This window comes from Nannobrachium achirus (genome assembly GCF_963921795.1).
Source record: "Nannobrachium achirus genome assembly, chromosome: 19".
In the NCBI taxonomy this organism is placed as follows: domain Eukaryota; kingdom Metazoa; phylum Chordata; class Actinopteri; order Myctophiformes; family Myctophidae; genus Nannobrachium; species Nannobrachium achirus.
Window position 1 is genome coordinate 11710270 of NC_137826.1, and position 27205 is coordinate 11737474.

At 41.6% G+C, this 27205-nt stretch overlaps 1 protein-coding gene across 1 annotated transcript in view; it reads left to right on the forward strand.

Moving 5' to 3' along the window:
- The window catches only part of LOC308304614 (cullin-5-like), a gene marked incomplete at both ends in the record, with an annotated part of 45986 nt that overhangs the window by 10372 nt on the left and 8409 nt on the right, over nucleotides 1–27205 (forward strand). Inside the window, 12 exons of the mRNA XM_080749240.1 lie at nucleotides 699–779; nucleotides 2178–2316; nucleotides 9755–9885; nucleotides 11821–11928; nucleotides 12865–12929; nucleotides 13045–13177; nucleotides 15144–15275; nucleotides 15742–15865; nucleotides 16439–16614; nucleotides 19773–19934; nucleotides 21928–22046; nucleotides 24517–24640. Of these exons, the coding sequence (XP_080605366.1) occupies nucleotides 699–779; nucleotides 2178–2316; nucleotides 9755–9885; nucleotides 11821–11928; nucleotides 12865–12929; nucleotides 13045–13177; nucleotides 15144–15275; nucleotides 15742–15865; nucleotides 16439–16614; nucleotides 19773–19934; nucleotides 21928–22046; nucleotides 24517–24640 (1494 nt within the window). The remainder of the gene's footprint in view (nucleotides 1–698; nucleotides 780–2177; nucleotides 2317–9754; nucleotides 9886–11820; nucleotides 11929–12864; nucleotides 12930–13044; nucleotides 13178–15143; nucleotides 15276–15741; nucleotides 15866–16438; nucleotides 16615–19772; nucleotides 19935–21927; nucleotides 22047–24516; nucleotides 24641–27205) is intronic.

Here is a 27205-nt window from a genome sequence, read left to right on the forward strand (position 1 = left end):
CCATTTAGGCCTAGGATTATTGACTGCTTTAACTATTGAAAAATAGCAGATATACAAGCTCACAGCGCGGCACCGAGTGCCGCGCTGTGAGCTTGTAGATCCGCTATTTTTTTTAAATTATGAAGTCTTTGAATATATCTACTTAAAAACGAACATTTGTAACTCAAATATTTACTTCTGGGTGGTCCCTGGAACAACATATTTTGAGATGGGGGTCCGTGGCCAAATACCTGTAATTTTGGGGGTCCTTGACATGAAAAGGTTTGAGAACTGCATGATTTAGGGGAAGGATTTAGAAGTCGGGTCAAAGATCGGGTCAAAGATATTCAAAGACTTGCTCTCATTTTCACGATTTTTCAAAAATAGCAGATCTACAAGCTCACAGTGCGGCAATAAAGTTAAAGCATAAAATAATGGTTAAAGTGGTTAAAATCTAACCCATTACAACCAGGAAAGCATCGGTGTCATTTTAGCGTTGGCTATTCAAAAATAGCAGATGCACAAGCTCACAGCGCGTCACTTCGTGCCGTGCTGCGAGCTTGCACCTCTGCTATTTTTGAAAAATGTTGACAAATGTTGAATCACAAAAAAGTTTGAGAACTACTGATTCAGAAGTCCTTTTTTAGGATCCGCCTCAGGTCTTAAGACATGACATAAAGTTAGTCTCATGAGAGACCGCTGTTGTCTCCGTTTGCCAGGCTGACACGAAGCTGAGGGAAGAGGAGAAACGTGCACTGCGCTACCTGGAGACAAGGCGGGACTGTAACTCTGTACAAGCAGTGAGTAGCCAGTCTCCTCTTATTAAGGTAGCTTCGAATACATAACCTAATATACTGTACATATTGTCGTTATTGGGTGGAAACCTTGTATGTCCAAAACCGTAACTTAGGTTCTGTGTTCCAAATGTAATTCAAGTTTAGTCTCAAGCTTTTGTTAATGTTTTGTTGGTTCTACAAGCTCCGTCTACAAGTTCACAAGCTCACAACTGTGAGCTTGGAGATTGACTATTTTAGCAACTTTTTTACTGCACTTTTGTATGACTTAAGGGCCATTCACACAGCACTATATCTATAATTTTTTTTATATTAAAATCGTTCTAAGCCAAGTGGACGGCAGTGTTCTCACCAACTATTAAAAAAAAGTACAATAGAGTAGTGAAGTGTGACGTAATTTACACATCCTAACCTGGTTCGCGGTTTTCTTCCCCCATTCTGAATTCCCATAGACCTTTTTCATATCGCGTCATATAAGAACTGTGTTCCAATTATAAACAAATTATTTCAGCGGTTTGACTCATATGGATATGAAGAATCAACTGATGGTGAGAAAACGCTAATGTTACTGTTGCCGAATTAGTTACATTTTCACTAGAAACAGGCTGTATCAAATATGAGTGACTGACTATCATAAACCACACAGAGCCACCTCGCCGACAATATCGCAAAGACCGTTTGTTTATTTTTGGACCGCAATGCTTATATGAGACGATTTTAAGATGACTCAATGTTATTCTCCATAGAGAATTACTTCATTGGAACCGGGGGATGAGCGAGTCACGTCACAACTTCGTTACTCTAAGGCGAAATGGTTATAGGCAGTTTTCGTGTCCAGTGGGAATGGCGCTTAAAGGACCTATCTTTTTCAACCTATCTTCATATAATTGGTCCTCACTAAAAAATTGCTTTTTCTTTTTTTTCTCAGAGGAGGGTTGTGGGCAGGTCAGAAACCCATCGTCTTGTGACTTCATCGATTGGGAATCCAAGCTAATAGAAAATGCAGACTTTCTACTCCTGAAAAGTTGCAACGTTAAAGTGGAAGCCATTGTTCTCGTGATAATAAAAATCTAAATATTTTTTCAAAAATATTGATACATTTTCTTTGTTGTAAAATGATGATGTCACAAGACGATGGATTTCTGAACTTCCCACAGCTCTCCTAAGAGACTTGGACCGAGTAGAAAAAAATTGTGCTATTTTATTATGAACATTAGTGAGGACCTATTATATAAAGATTGGTTGAAAAGTGGCAAAGTCCTCATTTAAGTAGGGCATTAATTTATGGGAAAAGTACGGTGACACAAGGCATCTGCCCGACGGCAACGATATTCAGCTTTCCAGTAAAACGCATTCGGCATGTTTCCTGTGCCGTGTTTGTCTTTGCCCCTCTTCTTTCTTCAGCTAATGGAGTGTTGCGTCAACGCTCTGGTGACGTCGTTCAAGGAGACCATCTTGGCCGAGTGTCCAGGCATGATCAGACGAAATGAGACAGAGAGTGAGTACGGCAGGAGTGCCCCCGCCAAAGGCTCAGCCAGCTCAGGTTTGCACCAGGAAAATGGCCCGCTCCAACCCCCACCCCCACCCCCACCCCCTGCACCCAGGGGTGTCGCACCAAATTCTGGATTCACCCATTTAGACTGGGAACGCATTTATTACGCATTATTTGGTGCTTTAACTATTGAAAAATAGCAGATATACAAGCTCACAGTGCGGCACCGAGTGCTGGGCTGCGGTAGATCTGCTATTTTTTGAAAAATCGTGAACATTTGTAACCTGACTTTCGCCAGATAGTTGCAGCAGTGCGTAACGCTCTGCCTTACATCTGGGCTCTCTCGGCCAGACTCGATGTAAGGGGCGGGCCATTTTTTGAATTTCTGTAGCAGGTGATTGGATGTGGCCGTTTCTATCACAGTCTGGGAGTGCCAACTCCAACCACTCATATTGGCCTGTCTGCATGACGTTGCACCCAGAATCCGCCTCCTGGGTTTCCACGTGGTCTGCAATCAGACTCTATTGGCTCAGAGCCGCTCAGAGCCCGCCCATAGCTGCCGCTGATTGGTCCGGCCCGGGACTTTACGAGTGTTATCAACTCTGGCCGAGCAAGCCCAGATGGTAAAGCAGAGCGTTATATATGCAATGCTGCCACCATCTGGCGAAAGTCAGGTAAGAACATTTGTGCAAGTCTTTGAATATTTAAAATCCTTCTAAGTTTTTTTTTTTTTTTTTTTAAACCTATGTTTCTATGTCAGTGGTGCTCAAATCTTTTCATGTGAAGGACCCCCAACACGATATGTATTTGGCCACGGACCCCCCCCCCCCCCCCCCCCCCATCTCAAAATATTTTGTTCCAGGGACCCCCCAAGAAGCAAAATTTGAGTTACAAAATGTTCGCTTAAAAAATACATCTATTCAAAGATTTGCAAAGATTTTCATGACTTTAAAAAAATAGCAGATCTACAAGCTCGCACCCTGTGAGCTTATATATATCTGCTATTTTTCAATAGCTAAAGTATAAAATAATGAAGGCCCCTCCACCTTGGGCCCTAGTGACTCAGTCCCACTCCCCCCTCCCCCCCGTGTGACGCCCCTGCCTGCACCTAAACGCCTGTAGAATATACCCTTGTCCTCTCTCTGTCCTGCTTGGTGTCTAGGTAAGCAATTTACCCCGAGTGAGAGGACATTATGCTCTGATAATGTCCTGTGTGAGGGGGTGATCGGACGAGGCGAAGCCGAGTCCGATAACACCCTCACACAGGACATTATCAGAGCATAATGTCCGACCCCGAGTGGTAAATAGCTTTTCTACCACTTTTTCCCTTATACATGAAAGAAAACACATAGTTGTAACTTGCAAGGATCTTAAGTTACAATCATTATTGCCTATAAAACTTCCGCGAGACAGCAGATAGTTCCACCAACAACATCTTCTACTCACCAACAGATGGCGCCAACTCCATACTAATCCATGCGTCTAGCTTACAGCTAAGCTAACGTCAGTTAGAAGTACCGTTCCGGCCGTAAATAGAGGCTGTTCGCTTTCAGAAAGGCATAGGTTCAGAGAAAAGGGGCTTTAAAGTTGGCGGATTGCATTGGATCCAAATAAATCGGCGACTATAGCATGCACGTTAGTAAACATAGGACCGTTGCCACGGTCATTTGTTGGTTGGGGGAAAGGTGTTCCGACTACCTCCTGAAGTCCCCGGATGTACACTGAGGCGCATTGATCTCGGACAAGTCCTCACACAACTTTGCGGCAGTTGTTCTGTCATAACCTCCGGAATTTAGCCAATCAGAATCCAGTATTTGAACACGTGACTCGAAAAAGTGGTAGAAGCTGTAATAACCACTCATCACTGTGTTGTGGAGCTGTAGTTCTAACCATAGTGTCTGTCTGTCCACAATAATGTCACCATGTCTATAGCCCTGAAGCAGGCACGTGCACACATAGACATCAAAGGGGGCTTGAGGCCCTGCCCTTTCATCCGTCTGTAAAAAGTGACCTTTCCAGACCACGAATGCAGTTTTTACTGTGGTGTAGTGATGGGCAATCCCGTTCATTTCAGTGATCGGATCATTTCGTTCACGTTCATGGTAATGATCCGTTCAAAAGATTCGTTCAAATGATTCGTTCATAGTGCGATCGTCCCGTGAAAAACTCAATCGCGGGAGCGTTTTTATTACGTCGCGAGTACAGCCCGCCCTTGCGTCCTGTCTGCTGGCCGGGGCTTTTAGGGGGAGGGGCGGGGGTGTGAACGAAAGTGTGAACGACCCATTTCAGGGATTTGAACGAATCGTTCACGAGTCATGCTAATGATTCGAATCTTATGAACGAATCACTCATGAACGACACATCACTACTGTGGTGAAAGAAATGCAAATGCCCCTCTTAACATGCCATACCTGAAGGCAGCACTCAAGAGAATTGCCTCGTCCCAAACTCTCCTGATCTTGAATGCAGCATCTTATGTTGAAATAATTTTCCTCTCTGTGTAGAAATCCATGCCGTTACGCCACATCTCCAGTATTGACTTGATTATACATAGTTCAGTGTGGTATCACACACCGAAAATAGCCGACCTCCAAACTCACAACGCGTCGCAGCGCGACGTGTTGTGAGCTTGGAGGTCGGCTATTTTCGATATTTCTACGAAAAAGGCCCTTTTAGAAATGTCAGCCTCTCTAACATTCTCTGCACGTCCCTGCCCTGAAGTGTCTGTGCTGTTAAGAGTGCGAGGCTGAAAATAGACAAAGGGACGTTCTAAAACGGCCCCTTTCCCTCTGTCAAATGGATCAGCTCAGGCCCCATTATGTCATATTAATCACATGAACCCCAGTGTCCATATTCTGGGCATGTCATTACAGGCGAACATTCTGGAAAAACGGGATCTCTACAAGCTCACATCACGTTGCGCCGCTTTGTGAACTTGTAGATCGCCTATTTTCTGCAAATAGATTTGTTGTATAGGGAAAAGGGTGTAGTATAAGGGTTTAAGTGGTCCAATTCATTTTTGCTATTCGGCTTATTCTGTCATGGATATCTGATAACATTGGTCCTGATGTCATTGAAGACTTTTGTCTGTAATAAATTCTTCAATGTACTCTAAAGCCCAGTACATACACCGATGATTCGCAATGCAACAAGTTGCAACTTGCAACAGAATCCCAAAACTGAACCGACCTGCAACAGGGCAATTCAGACAGCTGTCTGAATTTCTCTGCAACGTATTGGAATGGTCGTGTTGCATTGTGAATCATTGGTGTGGATGGGGCTTTATACCACTTATCATTCCGTTTCGCTCTCATATGTTGCAGGGCACAATAGTGTTCATATTTTCATACGTTTTGGGGGCTTTGCCTATTCTTCCTATCTACGTACTGTAAGTGCTTTGAATCATGCTGCTGTACTATGGGTGCAATTATCGATTTGGGGGGGAACAAAATATGTATATATTTCTTTTACTTTCAGTAGCAAGAATCTTCAAAAATACATAAAATAGCCGCTCTACAAGCTCCCATTGCACCATAAAGCAATGCATGGTGAACTTCGGCTATATGAACCGTTCTATGGTGAAGTATACGTAAAATACATGTAGGCAATAAGTAGTTAATCAGACAAATCGATTAAAAAAAGTCTAGTTTTTATTTCTTCGTATAGATTTATTGATGTATATATAATATAAATCATAGTACATAATATAAAAACCTGCTTCTCGATTATTACATTAATTGAAATGTTAATCGATTGAATAATGGTTAATAAAATAATGCAGCCCTCTACTAAACACAGTTTTTAACCATCAGACTAGGGTTGAGTCTCCCTTGTGCTGGACTCTAGCCAGGGACGTGCTGGGCCCCTGATTCAGCCCGGGAAAAAGAGTTGGAGAGGCCCTCATTGGATTTGCCATTTCAGATCATGACAAGATTGTGACAAGCCAGTGGGTCAATTACATGAGTTATATTTTGTCGTTGTCGGGTGGAAACCTTGTATGTCCAAAACCGTTTGTTTTGTATTTATCATTAAAGAAATGATAAATACAAAACAACGCGGTGCGAGGCATTGTGTGCTTGTAGATCTGCTGTTTTCACTACTTTTGTGCGACAGCCTTGTATGATGAAGCAGGGCTTTGCTTTGCGAAAAGAATTTACAAATTTGAAACTTGGAGATACAAGGTTTCTGCCCGACAGTGACGATTTACTTTGTTGGCCGCCCAGTCCCCAAAATGGAACGAAGGCTGACATTTTATTTGTATTTTTTTCCTAATGGCCGGCCTGGACCGGCCGGGAATGAACCAGCCGCTCGGGAGTTGTCCCGCTTTTCCCAATGGCCAGCACGTCCCTGACTCTAGCTTGCAGAGCATGCGTGCCCATAATGCCATAAGGCCCGGTCGCCCGAGCTCCACACCATGGGCGACCGGACCTTCTGCCCGGCTGGCCCTGGACTGTGGAACGCCCTCCCTGACCACCTGAGAGCTCCACAGTCTGTTGGCGCTTTTAACTCATTGAGTGCCTATCCCGAATTAGTTCGGGATATATGATCGTATCACAGGGTGCCTATCCCGAACAAGTTCGGGATATAAAAAAAAAAAAAAAAAAAAAAAAAAAATTTTTTTTTTTTTTTTGAAAAAAATTTTTTTGAATTTTTTTTTTTTTTTTTTGGACCCCATCAAATCTGGTGAACATGATTTCAATCGCGATTTTGCATGTTCCACCCCCATACAACCCCATCTAACATACAGGGCAGCCATTTTTGTTTACATTACATGTAAAACATAAGGGCGATTATCTCAAGAATGCCTGAACGGATTTCCAATCGGATTTTTTTGTTTGAAAGCTGTGAACAAACTGCACAAATCCACTCTGGATTGCATTGGATTTTTCAGAGCTCATTCTTCTCTGTTTTTTTCCCATGCATGAGGTGTGCAAGGTTTAATCATGGCTAAGTTGACGAAAATAAGGCTTCTAAAATGCTTGGTAGCCAATAGCTAACTTCAAGCTAACTTCATCCTCTTCCTGTACATGCAGTCATGCACAAAGGAAAGTGTTCAGGCAAGTCATGGCTGCAGGGCTTCTGCATATAACAGCATATCTCTATGGGATTTTCTCTGGCCACTGGGCGCCCTCTAGTGGTGAAAGGGGTGGCACTAAATGAGTTAAGAGCGGACTAAAGACATTCCTTTTTAACAAAGCATTTGCTTAGTTAGTGCTTTAGTTCTTAATTCTTATGCTCATGTGATTTAAAATGTATCCTTTTTTTGTCTTTTTCTTTTTTTAAAGTGGTGTTTGTTGCAAATTCTTTTTTTTTTTTTCACCCTGAATTAGGGGTGGGCGATATGGAAAATTACAATATCACAATATTTTCCTAAGCTGCATCACACTATGTTCTTATCACGATTCTTTTTCATGTTCTTTTTATGGTTATTTTTCAAGTTGCTTAACAGTACAAGTACCTACAGTACAAGGTAACAAAAACTAAAAGAAAAAAGGAGTAGCTGACCATTTAGAGACCAGTGGTCCTCAATGTGGGGTCCAGGGACTCTCTGGGTTCCTTTTTGGGAGGTCTAAATTGATCCTTACAAGTATGTATCTCTGACAGTATACAAATGAACCCTTACAGGTCCATTTGGTTTCATTTGGATACTGTCAGAGTTAAGGGGAGACCTTGACATTTTACATTTTGAGAACTATTGATTTAGACAAAAATGCAGGCTCTCACGATATCTCTGAAAAGGCATATCGTGGAGACATTGTATCGTCTCAACAATATTTATCACCATATCGCCCACCCCTACCCTGTATTGTATGTAGCATTTTGAGATTAGCATTAAATGTAGCTCTGGTCCAGGACGCTCTGGACAGGCGGCTGACAGGATTTCTCTACCCCTACGAGGGCTCAACTTCAGTCAAAATAAACTAAACTACTTCGCTACTCACCTAACCAAAGGTAGTTTTGCGTTGTTGAAAGTCTATTCTCCACGGTGGGAAACCTTTCAGCACCCCACCCACTCTGTAAAATACATAATCTTTGTCATGAAATAAAACGCATCCAACTCGACCGTCGCTTATTTCCGGCCAAATTTCCGGTTTGTTCTTTGGTGGCCGCCGGGTGGCTCAAGGTGGGTGCGTTTTATTTCATGACAAAAATAATGTATTTTACAGAGTGGGTGGGGTGCTGAGAGGTTTCCCACCGTGGAGAATAGACTTTCAACAATGCAAAACTACCTTTGGTTAGGTGAGTAGCGATTCTAGCGAAGTAGTTTTTTCTTTCTTCTTTTTTTCCATCTTTAACAGTTTTTATTGTTCCAAGTTAACACATACAAGTAACAAGACATGTAATGCAATTGTATACACAGGTTTGAAAAAGGTTCTTGTATAACAGTGTATCATAACAATAGTTTATTATTTCCTTTTTAAACACTCAGTAATGATAATAGCAATTATAAAATATGAGATCTATACTATATATATATATATATATATATATTTATATATATATATATAAAAGGTAGTTAAGAAATGTGTGAGTAGAAACAGTAAAGAAAAAAGAAAAGAAAAACAAGGAAAGGGGGAGAAATTAAAATAGATAAATAAAAATCAAACCTCGGTTCGAAGTGACCCTTTCAGAGTGAATTTTATTTTCTCTAATGTTAGAAAATACATGGTCTCCTTAACCCATCTGGTGAAGCTGGGTTGAGAGTGTTGCTTCCATGACAGGAGGATGAGTCTTCTGGCAAGAAGGGATGTATGACTGAAGTTGAGCCCCCGTAGGGGTACAGAAATCCTGGTCTAGTCTTTTAGTCAGCTGCCTGTCAGACGCTCTGGACCAGCGCTAGGCCTAGAATTATTGAATGCTTTAACCAGTGAAAAATAGCAGATATACAAGCTCGCAGCGCGGCACCGAGTGCCTCGCTGCGAGCTTGTAGATCTGCTATTTTTTTAAAAAGTCGTGAAAATGTGTGCAAATCTTTGAATATATGTATTTTCAAAGCAAACGTTTGTAACTCAAATTTTGCTTCTGGGGGGTCCCTGGAACTAAATATTTTGAGATGGGGGTCCGTAGCCAAATAAATATAATTTTGGGGGTCCTTCACATGAAAAGGTTTGAGAACCACTGACATGGTAGTCTCTCAAGAACAGACTAACTGAGCTCCAGTTAGAGTGAAAAGGACCTTTTCTTTGACGATGGCTAGCCAGATTGCTGACATAGAAACATAGGTTTTTCAAGAAATCTTAGAAGGATTCAAAAGACACTTATAGAATCGGGTCAAAATTCTAATTCACGATTTTTTTTTAAATCGCAGATCTACGAGCTCGCAGCGCGGCACTCGGTGCCGCGCTGTGAGCTTGTATATCTGCTATTTTTCAATAGTTAAAGCATAAAATAATGATTCTCAATAATGTGTACCCGTTCTGAATGGGTTAAATGTAAAGTGCAATATAGTTAAAACGTACTGTCATTATTGTCATGGCTCCTCCTGCAGAGTTGCACCTGATGTTCTCGCTGATGGACAAGGTGCCCAGTGGCATAGAACCCATGCTGAAGGACCTGGAGGATCACATCATGAGCGCTGGCCTGGCTGACATGGTGGCCTCGGCAGAGACCATCACCTCAGTAAGTGCCTCCAGTGTACAGATTAGGGCATTAACGACTGATTTTTGCAAGTCGACTCGACTCAGTAAAAAGTTGATTTGAAGTCGACTTTATCGTTTGATGATGTCATATCACATCAGACACGACCCTCCCGATTATTTGGGGGGGTCTCCAGATGATTAACTTAATGTGCAACATTGTTTTCTCACTCAACTGTAAACAAACCAACATAAAGTTTAAGTATATAGACTAGAGGGTATCTTCACATTTCTAAAGTGCCAATTTAAGGACTTTTTAATACCTCTAAAATGACAAAATAGAGGCAGAAATTGTGAAAATAATGATAGAAAAAAATTCAAAGTATTCGACTTTCGACTTTCTCTGGTGGGAGTTGACTTGAAGTCGACTCGGTCAACACTTTTTCGTTAACCCATTTAGAACGGGTACACATTTTGTGTATCATTATTTTATGCTTTAACTATTGAAAAATAGCAGATATACAAGCTCACAGCGCGGCACCGAGTGCCGCGTTGCGAGCTCGTAGATCTGCTATTTTTGAAAAGTCGTGAACATTAGAATTTTGACCCGATTCTATAAGTGTCTTTTGAATCCTTCTAATTCTAGGCCTAAATGGGTTAATCCCCTAGTACAGATCCATCTAAAAAAAAAAGAAATGTGTAAAAAAGCATTGCAGAATGCAGATGCCATAGAACCCCAAATAAAAACTGACTGCGGAAAACTTCCCACTGAACTTCAAGCAACTCTGACTTCAGAAGGTTGACATTTCTCTATTATAAATCCTTGTTTTGAGTGGTCTCGTGTAATATTGTAATATTTTGAAATATGGACTTTTGATATTCATGAGCTGTATGCCATAGAAATTCTAAATTCTAACCAAAAAGCTTTGAAATAATTCACTGAATGTATCTAGAGTATGAAATAAAAATAAAAATATAAAAGTTTCAAGAAAATGTCCTGATCCATGATCTGTACTTTTTACCTACAACATGTTGATGTAAGAGGTGAAACCGGTTACCTGTAATTAATAGCCTTATTGGTACATAAATTGACAGAACATTTTAATTGCTTTAATTGAAATTGAACTTTGTTCCACATTATAAAATAGCATTGGCATCAAGAAACGGTAAAAGAAAGTGAAGAGGACTCCTCAGTCTTCTTCTCAAAGGTTTTCCTAATAATGTGGGGTCGTGGTATAAAAGAGTTTCAGAACCAATGACAGTAGATTAATCAAATGACCAAAACATAATCGTCAGATGAATCTATTATTAAAAAACTATTCTGTTTGTCGCAGCCCCAGCTGCGACTAGCCTAGTAAACGACCAACTTCCGTAATCCAGAAGGATTCCTGGATTACGGAATTTGTTTGTTTACAAGCCTACCAGCTGACATGAATATCTGAAAAAGAAAAAAAAAACTACTCGCTGATTATAACGGGAGTCTTCAATGTTTTCAGGCCAAGGACCCCTTAGTTGAGAGAGAGATGAAGCAGGGACCCCCACAACCTGTTCATAGATTCCATATAGTTTCATCGTTTGACAGCACAATCATCAGTGTATTTTGGATTCATGTCAATTTGTGTTTTCAGATATTTAACCACTTGAACCGTCAATACTTAATAAACTTGACCTTTCACTCTGTACTTAGTATGCTCTTTTTCCCCTCTACACCAAAGCTCTTTGCCAAAAATAGACGATCTACAAGCTCACAACGCCTCGCACTGCGAGGTGTTGTAAGCTATTTTTGGCTTAAGTTCTCATAATATGGATGCTAGGGTTCAAGTGGTTAATATAAAAAAGGAGAAAAAAAAGTTTCTATTACTCAAAGATTTGGAGGACCCCCCCCCCTGTAGTAACTCTGGGGGGACCCCATAGGGGTCCCGGACGCCCTGTTTGAAGACCCCTGAGTTATAATACTTGAGTTTTGTCTCTTCAACAGGATTCCGAGAAATATGTGGAACAGCTGCTCACGTTATTCAACCGATTCAGTCGACTGGTGAAAGAGGCCTTTCAGGACGACCCACGCTTCCTAACAGCCAGAGACAAAGTGAGCACGACAAGAAACCGTATCACACGGATCTGTGATCTGACCAGGACACATTCCTGTACAATTTTATGATTTAGGTCCGTGGTTCCCAACCTTCTCTGGATCAGGGCCCCACTCGAAAAGCAATCCACGGCCCACCACCACTTAACACTGCAGCCATTTGGCTGTGCATTTTTATAGCATTTTCAGATGTCTATTTTAAACCCATTCAGAACGGGTACACATTATTGTGTATCATATTTTATGCTTTAACTATAGAAAAATCGTGAAAATTTGAATTTTGACCCGATTCTATAAGTGTCTTTTGAATCCTTCTAAGATTTTTTTGAAAAACCTGCGTTTCTATGTCAGCAATCTGGCCAGCCATCGTCAAAGATAAGTCACTTAACTGGAGCTCAGTTAGTCTGTTCTTGAGAGACTACTATGTCAGTGGTTCTCAAACGGACCACCATCTCAACATTTTTAGTTCCAGTGACCCCCCAGAAGCAACATTTTAGTTACAAACGTTTGCTTAAAAAAGACATATATTCAAAGATTTTCACACATTTTCACAACTTTTCAAAAATAGCAGATCTACAAGCTCGCAGCACGCTGTGAGCTTGTATATCTGCTATTTTTCAATAGTTTAAGCATTCAATAATCCTAGGCCTAAATGGGTTAAGTTCATTATTTATCGGTATCACAAGAAAACTAATGTTTCAAGATTAAATATATTTATTAATGTTACATTCAATAATATATTTTGACAATTGTCTGGGGGCACACCACCAACATGCCCCACAGGCTGGGAATAGCTGATTTAGGCATTTAACAGATTCTCTTAAACAGATTATATTACTTTTGTTTGCATCTCTTGAACAGGATTATGATAAATGTGTGCAGTTGTTGTCTAATGATCTGCAATGACCATGTTCTTACTTCTTATCTGCCTTGCAGTCATATAAAGCCGTTGTGAACGACGCCACCATATTTAAATTAGAACTTCCCATGAAACAGAAAGGGTGAGAAATTGCTCCTTGCACAATGTTGCATACCTTCGTTCCATTCGCTGAAGAGTGGCGTGTTGCATAAAGGCCATTTTGACATTTCCGTCCCCTCCCCTGCTGTGTTTCACAGCGTGGGCCTGAAAACCCAGCCAGAGTCAAAGTGTCCGGAGCTGCTCGCCAACTACTGTGACATGCTGCTGAGGAAAACGCCGCTCAGCAAGAAACTCACCTCCGAAGAGATAGAGGCCAAGCTCAAAGAAGTGGTATGTCTGAGCTTGTATGGAATATGGATCTGTCAATTTGAGGATCCTCGGTCTGATCCGCACTTTTCTCCTCAGTGGGTTGAGCAATTGATCTGAACTAGCACACAGGCACTGACCATTGGCACGGAGACGGTGACAAGCACATTTTTCCACTTTCCCCAAATTTAAGCTCTATTAGCGAATTCGTGAATTCTGCTTTTGTCGTTGCTGTACACGTTGCTGTACATGTGAGTCTACGGTAGGGTATTCACGAATAGTAATTCTAATTAGTATTCGAATTATTCGACCTCAAAGTATTCGAATAGTCGAATATTCGACAGGACTGGCCAAACTGGTCAAACTGTAAAATATTATTTTCACAATATTTATCTGCGGAACCGAGTCACATTAAATGTAATACCCACAATTCCAAGTGCTTGTCAGGGTTCTTATGACTTCCTATCTAGCCAAGCTTTATAAACCATGAAGAAATATATATATTTTTTTAAAGACAAAAAAAATAAAAACGAATATTCGACTTCGGTGAACAACGTCGAATAGTGACTTTGATATTCGAATATTTGGTGAATGCCCTAATGTACGCCTCTGTTGTCACAGTTACGATCACTGCCAGCTATGGGATCTGCTCTGTTGTCACGGTTACAGTCCCATTCGGTGGGTGGACATACAGTAGCTACGGGGCTACAGTACACACACTCACACCCCCGCCACACAGAGAAGAACGGCAGCAGTACAGAGTACAGACTTAGCGCTACGGTTATAAAGGACTTTGTGTCCACACATTAATGGGCGGGGGGAGAGCTTTGGAAATCTTGTTCATAGAGCATGCACATTTAGAGGTATCCAGGGACATTTCTAGGCTTTGCCCCCAGGGGGAGCAAGGTTGAGAGCCAGTCTGTATGAATTACAGTATTTGTGCAGATGGAAATATTCTAGCAGGATATGACAGCATGCATTCACAACTGTGCATCAACACACAAACCCAGATAATCAGCTCCAACTGTAGATCTACCATAAAAAAAAAAAAAAAATATATATATATATATATATATATATATATATATATATAGCTATAGCCGTCTGGGCTAGACATACTTTCTATGACCAGTAAGACTCCCTAAATCGGGAGATAAGCGACCGTCAGGTCGCATACACAAACTTTAGAAGGCAATGGTAGCCATTCAGGAGGGAATATGGGAAATGGGACAGATCGATGTTGATGACATGGCTTTAGAGATACGGTGTACCGCTTTGCGTGATTTTAGGCCAAAATCTGTAGGAGCAGTGTCCAAAAATGTGTTTTGCAAAAATCTGCCTGATGGTGGCGCTAGATGGGACAGTGCGTGTTGATGACATGAGTCTAGACATACAATGTACCGCTTTGCGTGATTTTTGGGCAACATTTGGAGGAGCAGTGTCCAAAAATGAGTTTTGCACTCATGGTGGCACTAGAAGAGGGCCATGTGAGAAAGGAGGGGTGGAGGTTGTGGTTTTGCAGCCAAGGAGTGTGTGTGCAAAGTTTGGCATGGATAGGGGCAACGTTGGCGGAGATATGAGTAGGGCAAAAGTGTGACATGATGTGTGACGGACAGACAGACAGACAGCCAGCCGGTGGAGGTTTTGATTGTAACCGACATACTTTTAATTCTATGATAAATATATATTTTTAAATGTTCTTTCATCTAGCCAATTATCACGATCCAGGGGATGTGAGGTTGTGGAGCTTGTTAGAGATTTTTAAAGATGTTTCCAGATATTAAAGGTTCTTTTTTACCAAATCATATCATGAGCTTATTATTTTTCTTATGCTGGTTTGTAGTAGCTGGCAGTTAGTTTTGTGGTTGCTTAACAGCCAATTTATTTCTGTGAAATGTTGTTGTCATGGTATTCCTGTGAGATTTTCTCCCCAAGGACTGCTGCCTGTGAGTATATGCCATAATATGTTTTTGTATGTACTCTTTTACAGCTATTAGTGCTGAAGTATGTCCAGAACAAAGATGTGTTCATGCGTTACCACAAAGCACATCTGACACGCCGCCTCATCCTAGACATCTCAGCAGATAGTGAAATAGAAGAGAATATGGTGGAGTGGCTCAGGGTAAGGAGTGTGTGTGTGTATGAGAGAGAGAGTACAACACATGCAATACGTCACTGTCGTTTCAAATTTGTAATTTGCAAAGCCCTGCTTCATAATGAATTGCATTTGTTTTTCATCATACAAGGCTGTTGCACAAAAGTAGTGAAAACAGCAGATCTACAAGCACACAACGCCTCGCGGTGTGAGGTGTTGTGTGCTTGTAGATCGGCTGTTTTCACTAGTTTAACCCATTCAGGCCGGGTACACAGTTTAGTGTATGGGAGGGGCTTACAGTACATGTACAGTATGTAGCAACATATTTGTTTTTGTAGGCTAATTTCTGATTTAGGCCTAACTATAGGTTAGGCCTAAATGGGTTAACTCATTTTTAAAACGATAAATACAAAACAAACGGTTTTGGACACACAAGGTTTCCACCCGACAACAACGAATATTCGGTTGACTGTACTGTCGTGTGCTTCAACAGGAAGTAGGAATGCCAGCTGACTATGTCAACAAGCTGGCCAGAATGTTCCAAGATATCAAGGTGTCGGAGGACCTCAACCAGTCTTTTAAAGAAATGCACAAACATAACAAGCTAGCATTACCAGGTAAGAGTTGGTATATTATGCACTTCTGTGTACACTCAGTGCAGAACTGCAGTCGCAGTTTTACAGAAAGAGGCATAAGCGACTTTGGGTACTAAGAAAAGGGCTATATAAATTAGATTTATTATAATACCCGTTTCCTGTTCCAGTTCATTTTCCCATACCGTTGTTTGATTGGCTCTGTGGCAGATTTGAACTGGATAGTACACATGACAGTGTCATACAAGCTCACATTAGGAGCGGTAATGGCAAGGCCACTGGTTCAAGGTCGCCAGGTCGCCTCCCGGCCCTGGTCTATGTGTCGAAGTGTCCCTGAGTAAGACACTTACCACTATTGTTCCCCCCCCACGCCATCCATCCATCAACTGGGTGAAGCTTAGACCTGAATTTCCCCCACGAGACGTACAAAACATAACGTAACATAATCTCCCCTTCCCGGCCTGGTGGAGATAACGAAAAACCTTCCATTTCCAGCCATGTTATACGAGTATAATGCAACTAATATCCTGTACATTTCAAGCTATAGGATGGTTTATTATGTCAACTGTATGCCTTTCTTTTCATGTTCCCTCGCAGCGGACTCTGCCAACATTAAAATTCTGAATGCTGGCGCGTGGTCGAGGAGCAGCGAGAAGGTGTTTGTTTCTCTGCCCACAGAACTGGAGGATCTGATACCAGAAGTAGAGGACTTCTACAAGAAGAATCATAGTGGCAGAAAGCTCCACTGGCACCACCTCATGTCCAATGGCATTGTGAGTCTTAAATGCACATACTGTACATACACTAGTGATGCACGGGGCGACCCGGTGCCCCCACCCGCCATTGGCGGGCGGGTCAAGGTTTGAGACTCAATTGGCGGGCGGCGGGCGAGCAGGTTATCACCACTCTCATGTGCAAAAAATAAATAAGAATAATCACCTGCTCTTATTTGCCTTTTATTCTTAATAAGAGTAGGCCTATAAGAATAAGAATACAACGTTTTGAATACGAGCATAAGCGAGTAGGGATGGGTATCGTCTGCAATACTTTTAATGGTATCGATTGCATGATGTCGATACTATCGGGTATCGGTTCACGTAAAAACGAACGATACCTCGTTTCGATACTCTTGAACACACCCCTGGCCGGTCGCATCTGTAACAGTTGGGATACTGAGAGTTTAATGACTGCTTTAGTAGGCTACACTCGTTACTGTGGAAAATAGCCGACAATAGCCTATAATGTTTATTATTATGATGATTATCCAACGTCTATACTCTCCTCTCCGCCACACTGTGTGATCATCATCGCCTCTGCTCTACCGCAGCAGCGGCAGAGCAGTTAAACTTAAATAAATCGAAAAAGGTATCGTATCGATTCAAAGGTGAACGATACCCATCCCTATGAGCAAGCGAGTTTTAAAATGCGCCAGAGAGGCTTGGAGCGCTCCTTGGTGCGAGGACCGTCCCAATTCCGCTCCTGCTGGGGCCGCGAACCACTTTCGCCAACATCTTCGCCTGCCTTGCGCTGTTGCGCACATAGCAGCCAGTCAGACACACAACATGAGCAGAGGAGAATGCACAAACAATTCAGCGCGTGTCGCTGATCAGGATTTCACTTAAATGTCTCTGTCATCCACACAAGTCTGTTTATAAATACTTTGTGTCAGTCAAGTTATATAACCAGCCAGTCAACGGATACGATTTGAAACAACTTTCGCTAGTGAGACGGATTTCTGAATGAACCACGCTCACCTCGAGTCGCTCCCATCTCTCCAATCTGGTGATTAATCAATAACCAACAGGATTTAATATTGTCTGTCTTTTGCTGTCTGTTTGAAGTGCGAGGCGCTGTATAAATATGATTGACATAAAACCTAAAACGCCATTCTTACCCCGACGATGCCCTCGCGATTTAGAGAGAATGAACATCTTTGAATGAATGTCTTCTTTATGCTGTCAAATAGGCTAAACCCAGAATTTGAACAACACGTTTGTTTATTTAGCCTATGACAATATTGTGCTACTGTAGACCTTTCTGTAAAGCGACTTTGGGTACTTACTTAGAAGAGCCGTATATAAAGATGAGCTATTGTGGAGATGATATACCATCTTTTTTTAAATGCGGGTTGCGGGGCGGGCGGATTCGTCGATTTGTAGATTGTTCTGCGGCGCGGGCGGGTTACGTTCCGTGCGGGCTGTGGGCGCTTGCGGGCTATGAAAAAAAGCTGAATGTTGAATGCTGAATGCTCAATGTTTTCAGGCCAAGGACCCCTTAGTTGAGAGAGAAATGAAGCAGGGACCCCCACAACCTTTTCATAGATATAGTCTCATTGTTTCATTGTTCAACAGTGTATTTTGGATTCATGTTAATTTGTGTTTTCAGATATTTAACCACTTGATCTGTCAATTACTTAATAAACTTCACCTTTCACTGTACTTAATCTGCTCTTTCCCCCCCTCTCTGCCGAACATAGCCGATCTACAAGCTCACAATGCCTCGCAGCGCGAGGCGTTGTGAGATTGTAGCTCTGCCATTTTTGGCTAAAGTTCTCAGAATATGGACGCTAGGGTTCAAGTGGTTAATATAAGAAAGGGGGGAAAAAAACAAGTTCCTAAAACAAGTTCCTATCACACAAAGATTTGGAGGACCCCCTGTAGTAACTCTGAGGACCCGCTAGGGGTCCCAGACCCCTGCTTTAAAGGCTGTAAAATTAGGACTCACTCATCGCTTGATTGTCTGTGGGTGCAATCATAATGGCCCTGGTCCACCTTTACCAGCTGTTCAAAAATATCACCATGCACTCTTAATGAGCCATTCAGAATTACTGCAGTAGGAAACAGCTATTGTGTGTTGTACATCTCTTTAAATCTCATATTCAGTAGGCCTATAGTCCTATGGTCTTGGTTCAAGTGACGCGTTCAGCAGGCATTTACATTGTTGTGATCGATCGGTTTACAAGTTGAAGAGTGCACCTATATAATTGCATGATGAGTTCAAGGGTATTTCTTTTTTCTTTGCTCCTATAACTCGTGTGGGACACAGGATCATTCAGTGAAATGTCACTGGAGACGATGCATGTTCATGCTCGGTAATTAACGAATACTCGTGGGAAAATACCCGATCTACAAGCTCACAATGTGTCACGTTGTAATGCATTGTGAGCTTGTAGATCTGCTATTGTCACTGAATGTTTCACATTCAGTAGGTACTGTGCCCTGGGATTCATGTGGTTAATGAACCCCTTTTAGGCCTGAACACATTATTATTATGCAATATTTTATGCTTTAAATATAAAAAAATAGCAGATATACAAGCTCACTGCGCGGCACTCGGTGCCGCGCTGTGAGCTTGTAGATCTGCTATTTTTTTTAAATCCTGAAAATTTCAATTTTGACCCGATTCTATAAGTGTCTTTTGAATCCTTCTAAGGTTCTTTTGAAAAACCTGTGTTTCCATGTCAGCAATCTGGCTTGGCCATTGTCAAAGAAAAGATCCTTTTCACTTAACTGGAGCTCAGTTAGTCTGTTCTTGAGAGACAACTGTGTCAGTGGTTCTCAAACCTTTTCATGTGAAGGACCCCCAAAATGATATGTATTTGGCCACGGACCCCCATCTCAAAATATTTAGTTCCAGGGACCCCCCAGAAGCAAAATTTGAGTTAACAAACGTTCGCTTTGAAAATACATATTTTCAAAGATTTGCACACATTTTCACGACTTTTTCAAAAATAGCAGATCTACAAGCTCACAGCGCGGCACTCGGTGCCGCGCTGTGAGCTTGTATATCTGCTATTTTTCACTGGTTAAAGCATTCAATAATTCTAGGCCTAAATGGGTTAAAGAGAACTCTTTGAATGATTCTGAATGATTCCGGTTGACCGTATCCCACCACATCGGTCACCTCTCTGTCTCTCTCTATGCATCCCCAGATAACCTTTAAGAACGAGGTGGGTCAGTATGACCTGGAGGTCACCACGTTCCAGCTGGCCGTGCTGTTTGCCTGGAACCAGCGGCCGAGGGAAAGGATCAGTTTTGAGAACCTCAAGTTGGCCACTGAGCTTCCTGATGCCGAGCTGCGACGCACACTCTGGGTAAGGCCTGAAAACGCTTGTAAATCAGCTATCGTTGCCTTGGGACAGTGCCAAACGACGGAGTATACAAGGATCATAACTAGTAGTAGTAGTAGTAGTAAGCCTGAGGCCCATAGGGCAGGAGCCTATCTCCTGTTTCTGTAGCGTGAGGCGGCTTGATGTACAAGTACACCCCCTGGACGTCATGATGACACTAGCATGTCCACTAGTGCAGTGTTTCTCAACCACTGTGCCTGGGGACCTTTGGTGTGCCCCTGAGAAGGGTCAAGTGTTCCCCTTGAAACTGCTTGAAAGCCAGTATTGTATTTATCATTTTAAAAATGATTTAAACTAGCGAAAACAGCCGATCTGCAAGCACACAACGCCTCGCACCGCGAGGCGTTGTGTGCTTGCAGATCTGCTGTTTTCACTACTGTTGTGCGACAGCCTTGTATGATGAAGCAGGGCTTTACTTTGAAGAAATGTACAAATTTGAAACTTGGAGATACAAGGTTTCTTCCCGACAGCGACGATATTTACACCCCCGTATTATGTTGGTGTGCACATGGATTCTTGGGACATGAAAAGTGTGCCCATGCAGAAACACTGCTCTAACCACAATGCCACTGAGCTAGGCTGACTCTTTAAGCAGGTTCATCAAGCATCTATTTTTTTTTTTCAAAAACTTTTTTTTTTCAAAAAACTTTTTTTTTTTTCAAAAAACTTTTTTTTTCTCAAAAAAAACTTTTTTTTCAAAAAACTTTTTTTTTCTCAAAAAAACTTTTTTTTTCTCAAAAAAAGCATTACCCATATTTGGCCATTACACACACCACACTGCCGCAACATGGCGGTGAAGGCCGCACAGCGGCCTGAACTCGGGCCACAAACTTCTAGTACCGTATTTTCCGGACTATAAGGCGCACTTAAAAGCCTTTAATTTTCTCAAAAAACTACAGTGCGCCTTATAGTCCAGTGCGCCTTATATATGGATCATTCATTGACATTGACATTCCCTTTAGCACAGCTCCATCTGTTGGATGCATAACGCAACGATAGCGTCTATTATGTGCGCCTTATAGTCAGGTGCGCCTTATATATGAAAACAGTTTGAAAATAGACCATTCATTGACAGTGCGCCTTATAGTCAGGTGCGCCTTATAGTCCAGAAAATACTGTACTGTATATTGTTGCTGTCGGGCAGAAACCTCTTTTTGAAACCTCTTTTTGTAAACGAATGGCCTACTTGATCATACGACAGCATCACGCAAAAGTAGCAGATGTCTAAAAGTCGACGTTGTGAGCTTGTAGATCGGCTATTTTCAGCAAAGAGGTTTGGTGTAGAGGGGAAGAAGAGCAGACTTAAGTACAGAGTAAAAGGTCAAGTTTATTAGGTAATGACGGCTCAAGTGGTTAAAAACTGAAAACACGATGCTGATTGTGCTGTCAAACGATGAAACTATATGGAATCTATGAAAAGGTTGTGGGGGGGGTCCCTGCTTCATCTCTGTCTCAACTAAGGGGTCCTTGGCCTGAACACGTTGAAGACCCCTGAATTAGATGATTTGATTTAAACTGGCATATCACGTTCCTCTGATCTCTCATTTAGGGCTGTCACGATGTGACATTTTACATGACGATTAATTGTCACTCAAATAATTGCGATTAACGATTAAATTGTGTTTTTTGTCGTTGATAATTACATTTCTGTTTGGCTTTTAGGCTTTGAAGTTGCACATGACAGATATGACACATAACCTAAATACACAAAGAAATTACTGACATATTTGACAACTTACAGGTACTACTTAAAAAAATAACATTGATAGTGGAAATAGCCGATCTACAAGCTCACAACGCGTTACTAACCCTAACCCTATTTTTTAACATGGAAACGATTATGACGATTATGAAAAATAATCGCGATTAAGTAAAATAATCGCGATTAGACGATTATGTAATAATTGTGACAGCCCTACTCTCATTCATTCTTTCTCTCTCTCTCTCTCCCCTCCAGTCGTTGGTGGCGTTCCCTAAACTAAAGCGGCAGGTGCTATCCTACGACCCGGTGGTGGGTTCACCCAAAGACTTCGCAGAAGGAACACTATTCTACGTCAACCAGGAGTTCTCTCTAATGTGAGAAATGTGGGGGGTCCTCTTTGTCAGCCCCCTTTTACATCTGCCATAGGCCTAGAATTATTGAATGCTTTAACCAGTGAAAAATGGCAGATATACAAGCTCACAGCGCGGCACCGAGTGCCGCGCTGCGAGCTTGTAGATCTGCTATTTTTTGGAAAAGTCGTAAAAATGTGTGCAAATCTTTGAATATATGTGTCCCAATCTCACTGAGAGCCAGTCATCTCGGAAAGTACAGCTTTAGACAGGGACTGAAAATACTTTTTTTTTTTTTTTTCACTAAAATGTGATAAAGCCACTAAAGCATTTCATAAATTTCAGGCTACATTTCACTTAAACGCCAGAGCTTAACTCTGCATGTAAATAAGACTTGTTTTAATTAATGTGAGAGATCGTCAGGTCATTTGCAGGTTAGACATTTATTTAAAACTTGAATATCTCAAAAGTAGTATTTCAGCATGGCATCATTCTATAAGCCATATCTTCAAAACTGTTGGGTCAATCTCCACAACCAATATATCATTTTGTAGCTATGATCCCCAGCTTTCAAATGAAATGAAAAAATGAAAATGAATAAAAATCCAATGACTGGCTCCCAGCCAAATTGGGACACATATGTATTTTCAAAGCGAACGTTTGTAGCTCAAATTTTGCTTCTGGGTGGTCCCTGGAACTAAATATGTTGAATGGGGGTCCGTGGCCAAATAAATATCATTTTGGGGGGTCCTTCACATGAAAAGGTTTGAGAACCACTGACATAGTAGTCTCTCAAGAACAGACTAACTGAGCTCCAGTTAAGTGAAAAGACATAGAAACAAAAAAAAAACCTTAGAAGGATTCAAAAGACACTTATAGAATCGGGTCAAAATTCTAATGTTCACGATTTTTCAAAAATAGCAGATCTACAAGTTTGCAGCGCGCGCTGTGAGCTTGTATATCTGCTATTTTTCAATAGTTAAAGCATAATAATGATACACAATAATGTGTACCCGTTCTAAATGGGTTAAAATGTGTCTTGGATGATTGGATAGAAATGCAACTTATGTCTCTTTTCGACTATAAAAAAGGGTAACCCATAACCCCATCCAACCCCATCCCAATCCGTAATCTGAAACTTTGTATAACCTGTGGATTTCTGTGATGATTTTTTGAAGTTATTGTATTATAAACAGAACCAGGGAGGTACTTAATAAAAACATAAAAGATAAACCTTAAAAAAGCTAAAATGGCTGATCCACAAGCTGAACTTGCAGATCTGCCATTTATAAAGCATTTGAAAGTACAAGTTCTGTGTCCTGGGAACAAATCCAGAACCTGTGAAAATATGTTTTTGCGGCATTGCCACGGTTCACTTGGCTCTTGTAGTTGAAATGAGCCATTTTAAGCATTGAAGACAGGCATTGACATCCTATTAAAGGTTTAGTCTAGCGATTGACATGCGTTGTCTGTGGCGCATTGTAGCTGCAACCTCTCGTACTGTACGTGTAAATGGATCCGTCTCTTCCAGCCAGCCACATAACAGCATCTCTCTGCACAGGGGCGTCACAAGGGGTAGGAAAGTGGGACTGAGTTACTAGGGCCCAAGGTGGTGGAGGGGCCTTAATTATTTTATACTTAGGCTATTGAAAAATAGCAGATATACAAGCTCACAGCGCGGCACCGAGTGCCGCACTGCGAGCTTGTAGATCTGCTATTTTTGAAAAGTCGTGAAAATGTGTGCAAATCTTTGAATATATGTATTTTTTAAGCGAACATTTGTAACTCAAATTTTGCTTCTGGGTGGTCCCTGGAACTAAATATTTTGAGATGGGGGTCCGTGGGCCAAATAAATATCATTTTGGGGGTCCTTCACATGAAAAGGTTTGAGCTCCACTAACATCGAAACATAGATTTTTCAAAAAAAACCTTAGAAGGATTTGAAATATTCAAAGATTTTCATGATTTTTCAAAAATAGCAGATCTACAAGCTCGCAGCGCGGCACTCGGTGCCGCGCTGTGAGCTTGTATATCTGCTATTTTTCAATAGTTAAAGCACAGGGGCCCCACAGTGAATCCTTGTACCCGGGGCCCAGAGTCTGGTGCGACACCCCTGTCTCTGCACCTCCCACAACCTTGCATTATAGGTCCCTGTCAGTGGAAAGAGAAATGGGGCACATTTTAGTTTTGAGCTGAGCTTGCGGTAGATACAACAATACGTACAAAATGGCAATTTCAGGAGTGCCTACCATGTCTCCAGTAGCTAAATGACAGACGGGGAGGGCTGTTAGAAAGTACATTTGGTAAGATGAATGTTCACATTACACGGGGGGAAAGCGCTCGAGGGAGTGCATCGGGACTTTTCTATCCGGCTGTTTCGAGATGCTTTTCTGACAACGGGTTTAAATGTAATGGGGATAAATCGCTTCACATAAATCACATGCAATCTCTTTTTTTTTTCCCCTTCTTATCTTATTTTTCTCTCTGTTCACAGAAAGAACTCCAAGGTGCAGAAAAGGGGAAAGATCAATCTGATTGGCCGGTTGCAGCTCACCACAGAGCGAATGAGAGAGGAGGAGAACGAGGGTATAGTGCAGCTCAGGATACTAAGAACACAGGTATGGAGTGGAGACCACCTCACAGCAGCCTGCTGTGCTCAGCGCTGGAAAGCAGCTACGTTCATACTGTACTGCAGTGGTTCTCAACCTGTGGGTCGGGACCAGGGGGGTCCCCAAATTATTTTGGGGGGTCCCCAGATGATTAACTCAATGTGCAATGTTGTTTTCTCACTCGACAGTAAACAAACCAACATAAAGTGTATACTGTAGAAGGTATCTATCGTCCCAATTCTGACAGCATCGCGCCGCCAATACGAACGTTCGTTCTTTTACCTTGTTTGATCACTGTAGGCTGATGAGGGGTCGCGCGGGTGTGTACAGTAAAAACATCTCCCGTAAGGCTGCTCTCAAGTTTCCACCACACGTAAACATCAATGGATGGTCAATTCACTTCCTGGCTGTTTTCTGTGGACCTGATCTAGAAAATGCAATTCTACGCTCTGAACGACGGAAAGTGGGGAGGGCCATTTCACATTCATTCATTGCATAAGGCTTCCCCCTGCCATCAGTTTGGCTAATAATCCATAGATCATTTTCTATAACATCGCAAAGGTAAGCTACTTTTTGATGGCACCAGCACAAATAAATAAATAATAAATATGGCAGTATAAGAGTTAAGGACTTTTTAATACCACTAAAATGACAAATTAAACATTTACCAAATTGTCAATTATTAACCCTATCAGTGCCAGCTTTCACCACTAGAGGGCGCCCAGTGGCCAAAGAATTCATCATAAAGATACACTGTTACATGCACAAGCCCTGCGCAGCCATGATGCACCAGAACACTTTCCTCTGTTCATTTACAGGAACAGGATGAAGTTAGCTTGAAGTTAGCTATTGGCTACCAAGCATTTTAGAAGACCTATTTTCGGCGATTTAGCCATGATTAAACCTTGCACACCTCATGGATATGCTTGGAACAGAGAAAATGAGCTCTAAAGATCCTGGATTGCATTGGAGTGGATGGTAAATATCGGCGGTGCGACGCTCTCGCGGGCCGTCTAAACAGAATATAGTGGGGTTCAAAAAAAAAAGTAACTTCAAAATTCTTTTTTTTCTTTTTTTACAAAAAAAAAAAAAAATTGATATCCCGAACTAGTTCGGGATAGGCACTAAGGACGTTAATACGGCCCAAATTATCCCGAACTAGTTCGGGATAGGCACTGTATGAGTTAAGAGTGAAAATAGCCGATCTACATGCTCACAATGCCTCGTCGTGAGCATGTAGATCTGCTATTTTCACAATAGAACCGTGTTATACAAAATGTAATGCCTCAACTCTTAGTGCTCGTCAGGGTGGGGGGGGTCCCCAGTTAAAATATTATTATTTTGGGGGTCGCGGCTTGAAAAGGTTGAGAACCACTGCTTTACTGTACCTATTTAGGCCTAGAATTATTCAATGCTTTAGCTATTGAAAAATAGCAGATATACAAGCTCACAGCGCGGCACCGAGTGAGGACCACTGACATGGAAACATGCGTTTTTCAAAAACCTTAGAAGGATTTAGAAGACATTTAAAGAATCGTGTAAAAAAAAAAAAGACAAATGTTCAAGATTTTTCAAAAATAGCAGTTCTACAGGCTCACAGCGCTCGCTGTGAGCCTGTAGATCTGCTATTTTTCAATAGTTAAATAATGGTTAAAGTAATTATCTGTTCCAGGTCTAACTGGGTTAAAGTACAATTTTAATTTTATTTTTTATTTTACTGGAGTAGTTAACATTTCCAATACTTTTACTTCTACTCCACTACAGTACATCTCAGAGACAAATATTGTACCCTTACTACTGTATGTTCAAAGGATTTTTATTCATTTGAAAACGTTTGTACTTATTCATTTGAAAACGTTTGTACTTTTACTCAAGTACATTTTGAATACCGGACTTTTATGTCTTAGAGCAGTGGTTCTCAACCTTTTCAGGCCGCGACCCCCAAAATAATCATATTTTAACTGGGGACCCCCCCACCCCGACGAGCACTAAGAGTTGAGGCATCACATTTTGTTTAACACAGTTCTATTGTGAAAATAGCCGATCTACAGTTGCGAGGCGTTGTGAGCATGTAGATCGTCTATTTTCAAAATTTCTGCCTCTAATATTCGACATTTTGGCCAATGTTTAATTTGTCGTTTTAGAGGTATTCAAATGTCCTTAAATTGACACTTTAAAAACCTGCAGATACCCTCTATGCACTTAAACTGTGTGTTGGTTTGTTTACTGTTGAGTGAAAAAACAATGTTACACATTAAGGTAATCTGGGGACCCCCCCCCCAAAATAATTTGGGGACCCCCATGGGGGTCCCGACCCACAGGTTGAGAACCACTGTCTTAGAGAGTATTCCTACATTGATACTTTTAATTACGTAAAAAGTAAAAAATGTGAGTAATTCTTCTACCGCTTGTGTGTGTGCTCAAAATGCACGTAGGACCGACCGACTGTAATGTTCTTGAATTACACCCCGAGCACCACCTTCTGTGTGAACAAATAATCAAACTGCGTTTCCCACGACGGATTCTCACATACAACACGTTGTGTTAGTGTTATCTGAAAGTGAGCCACGGTTC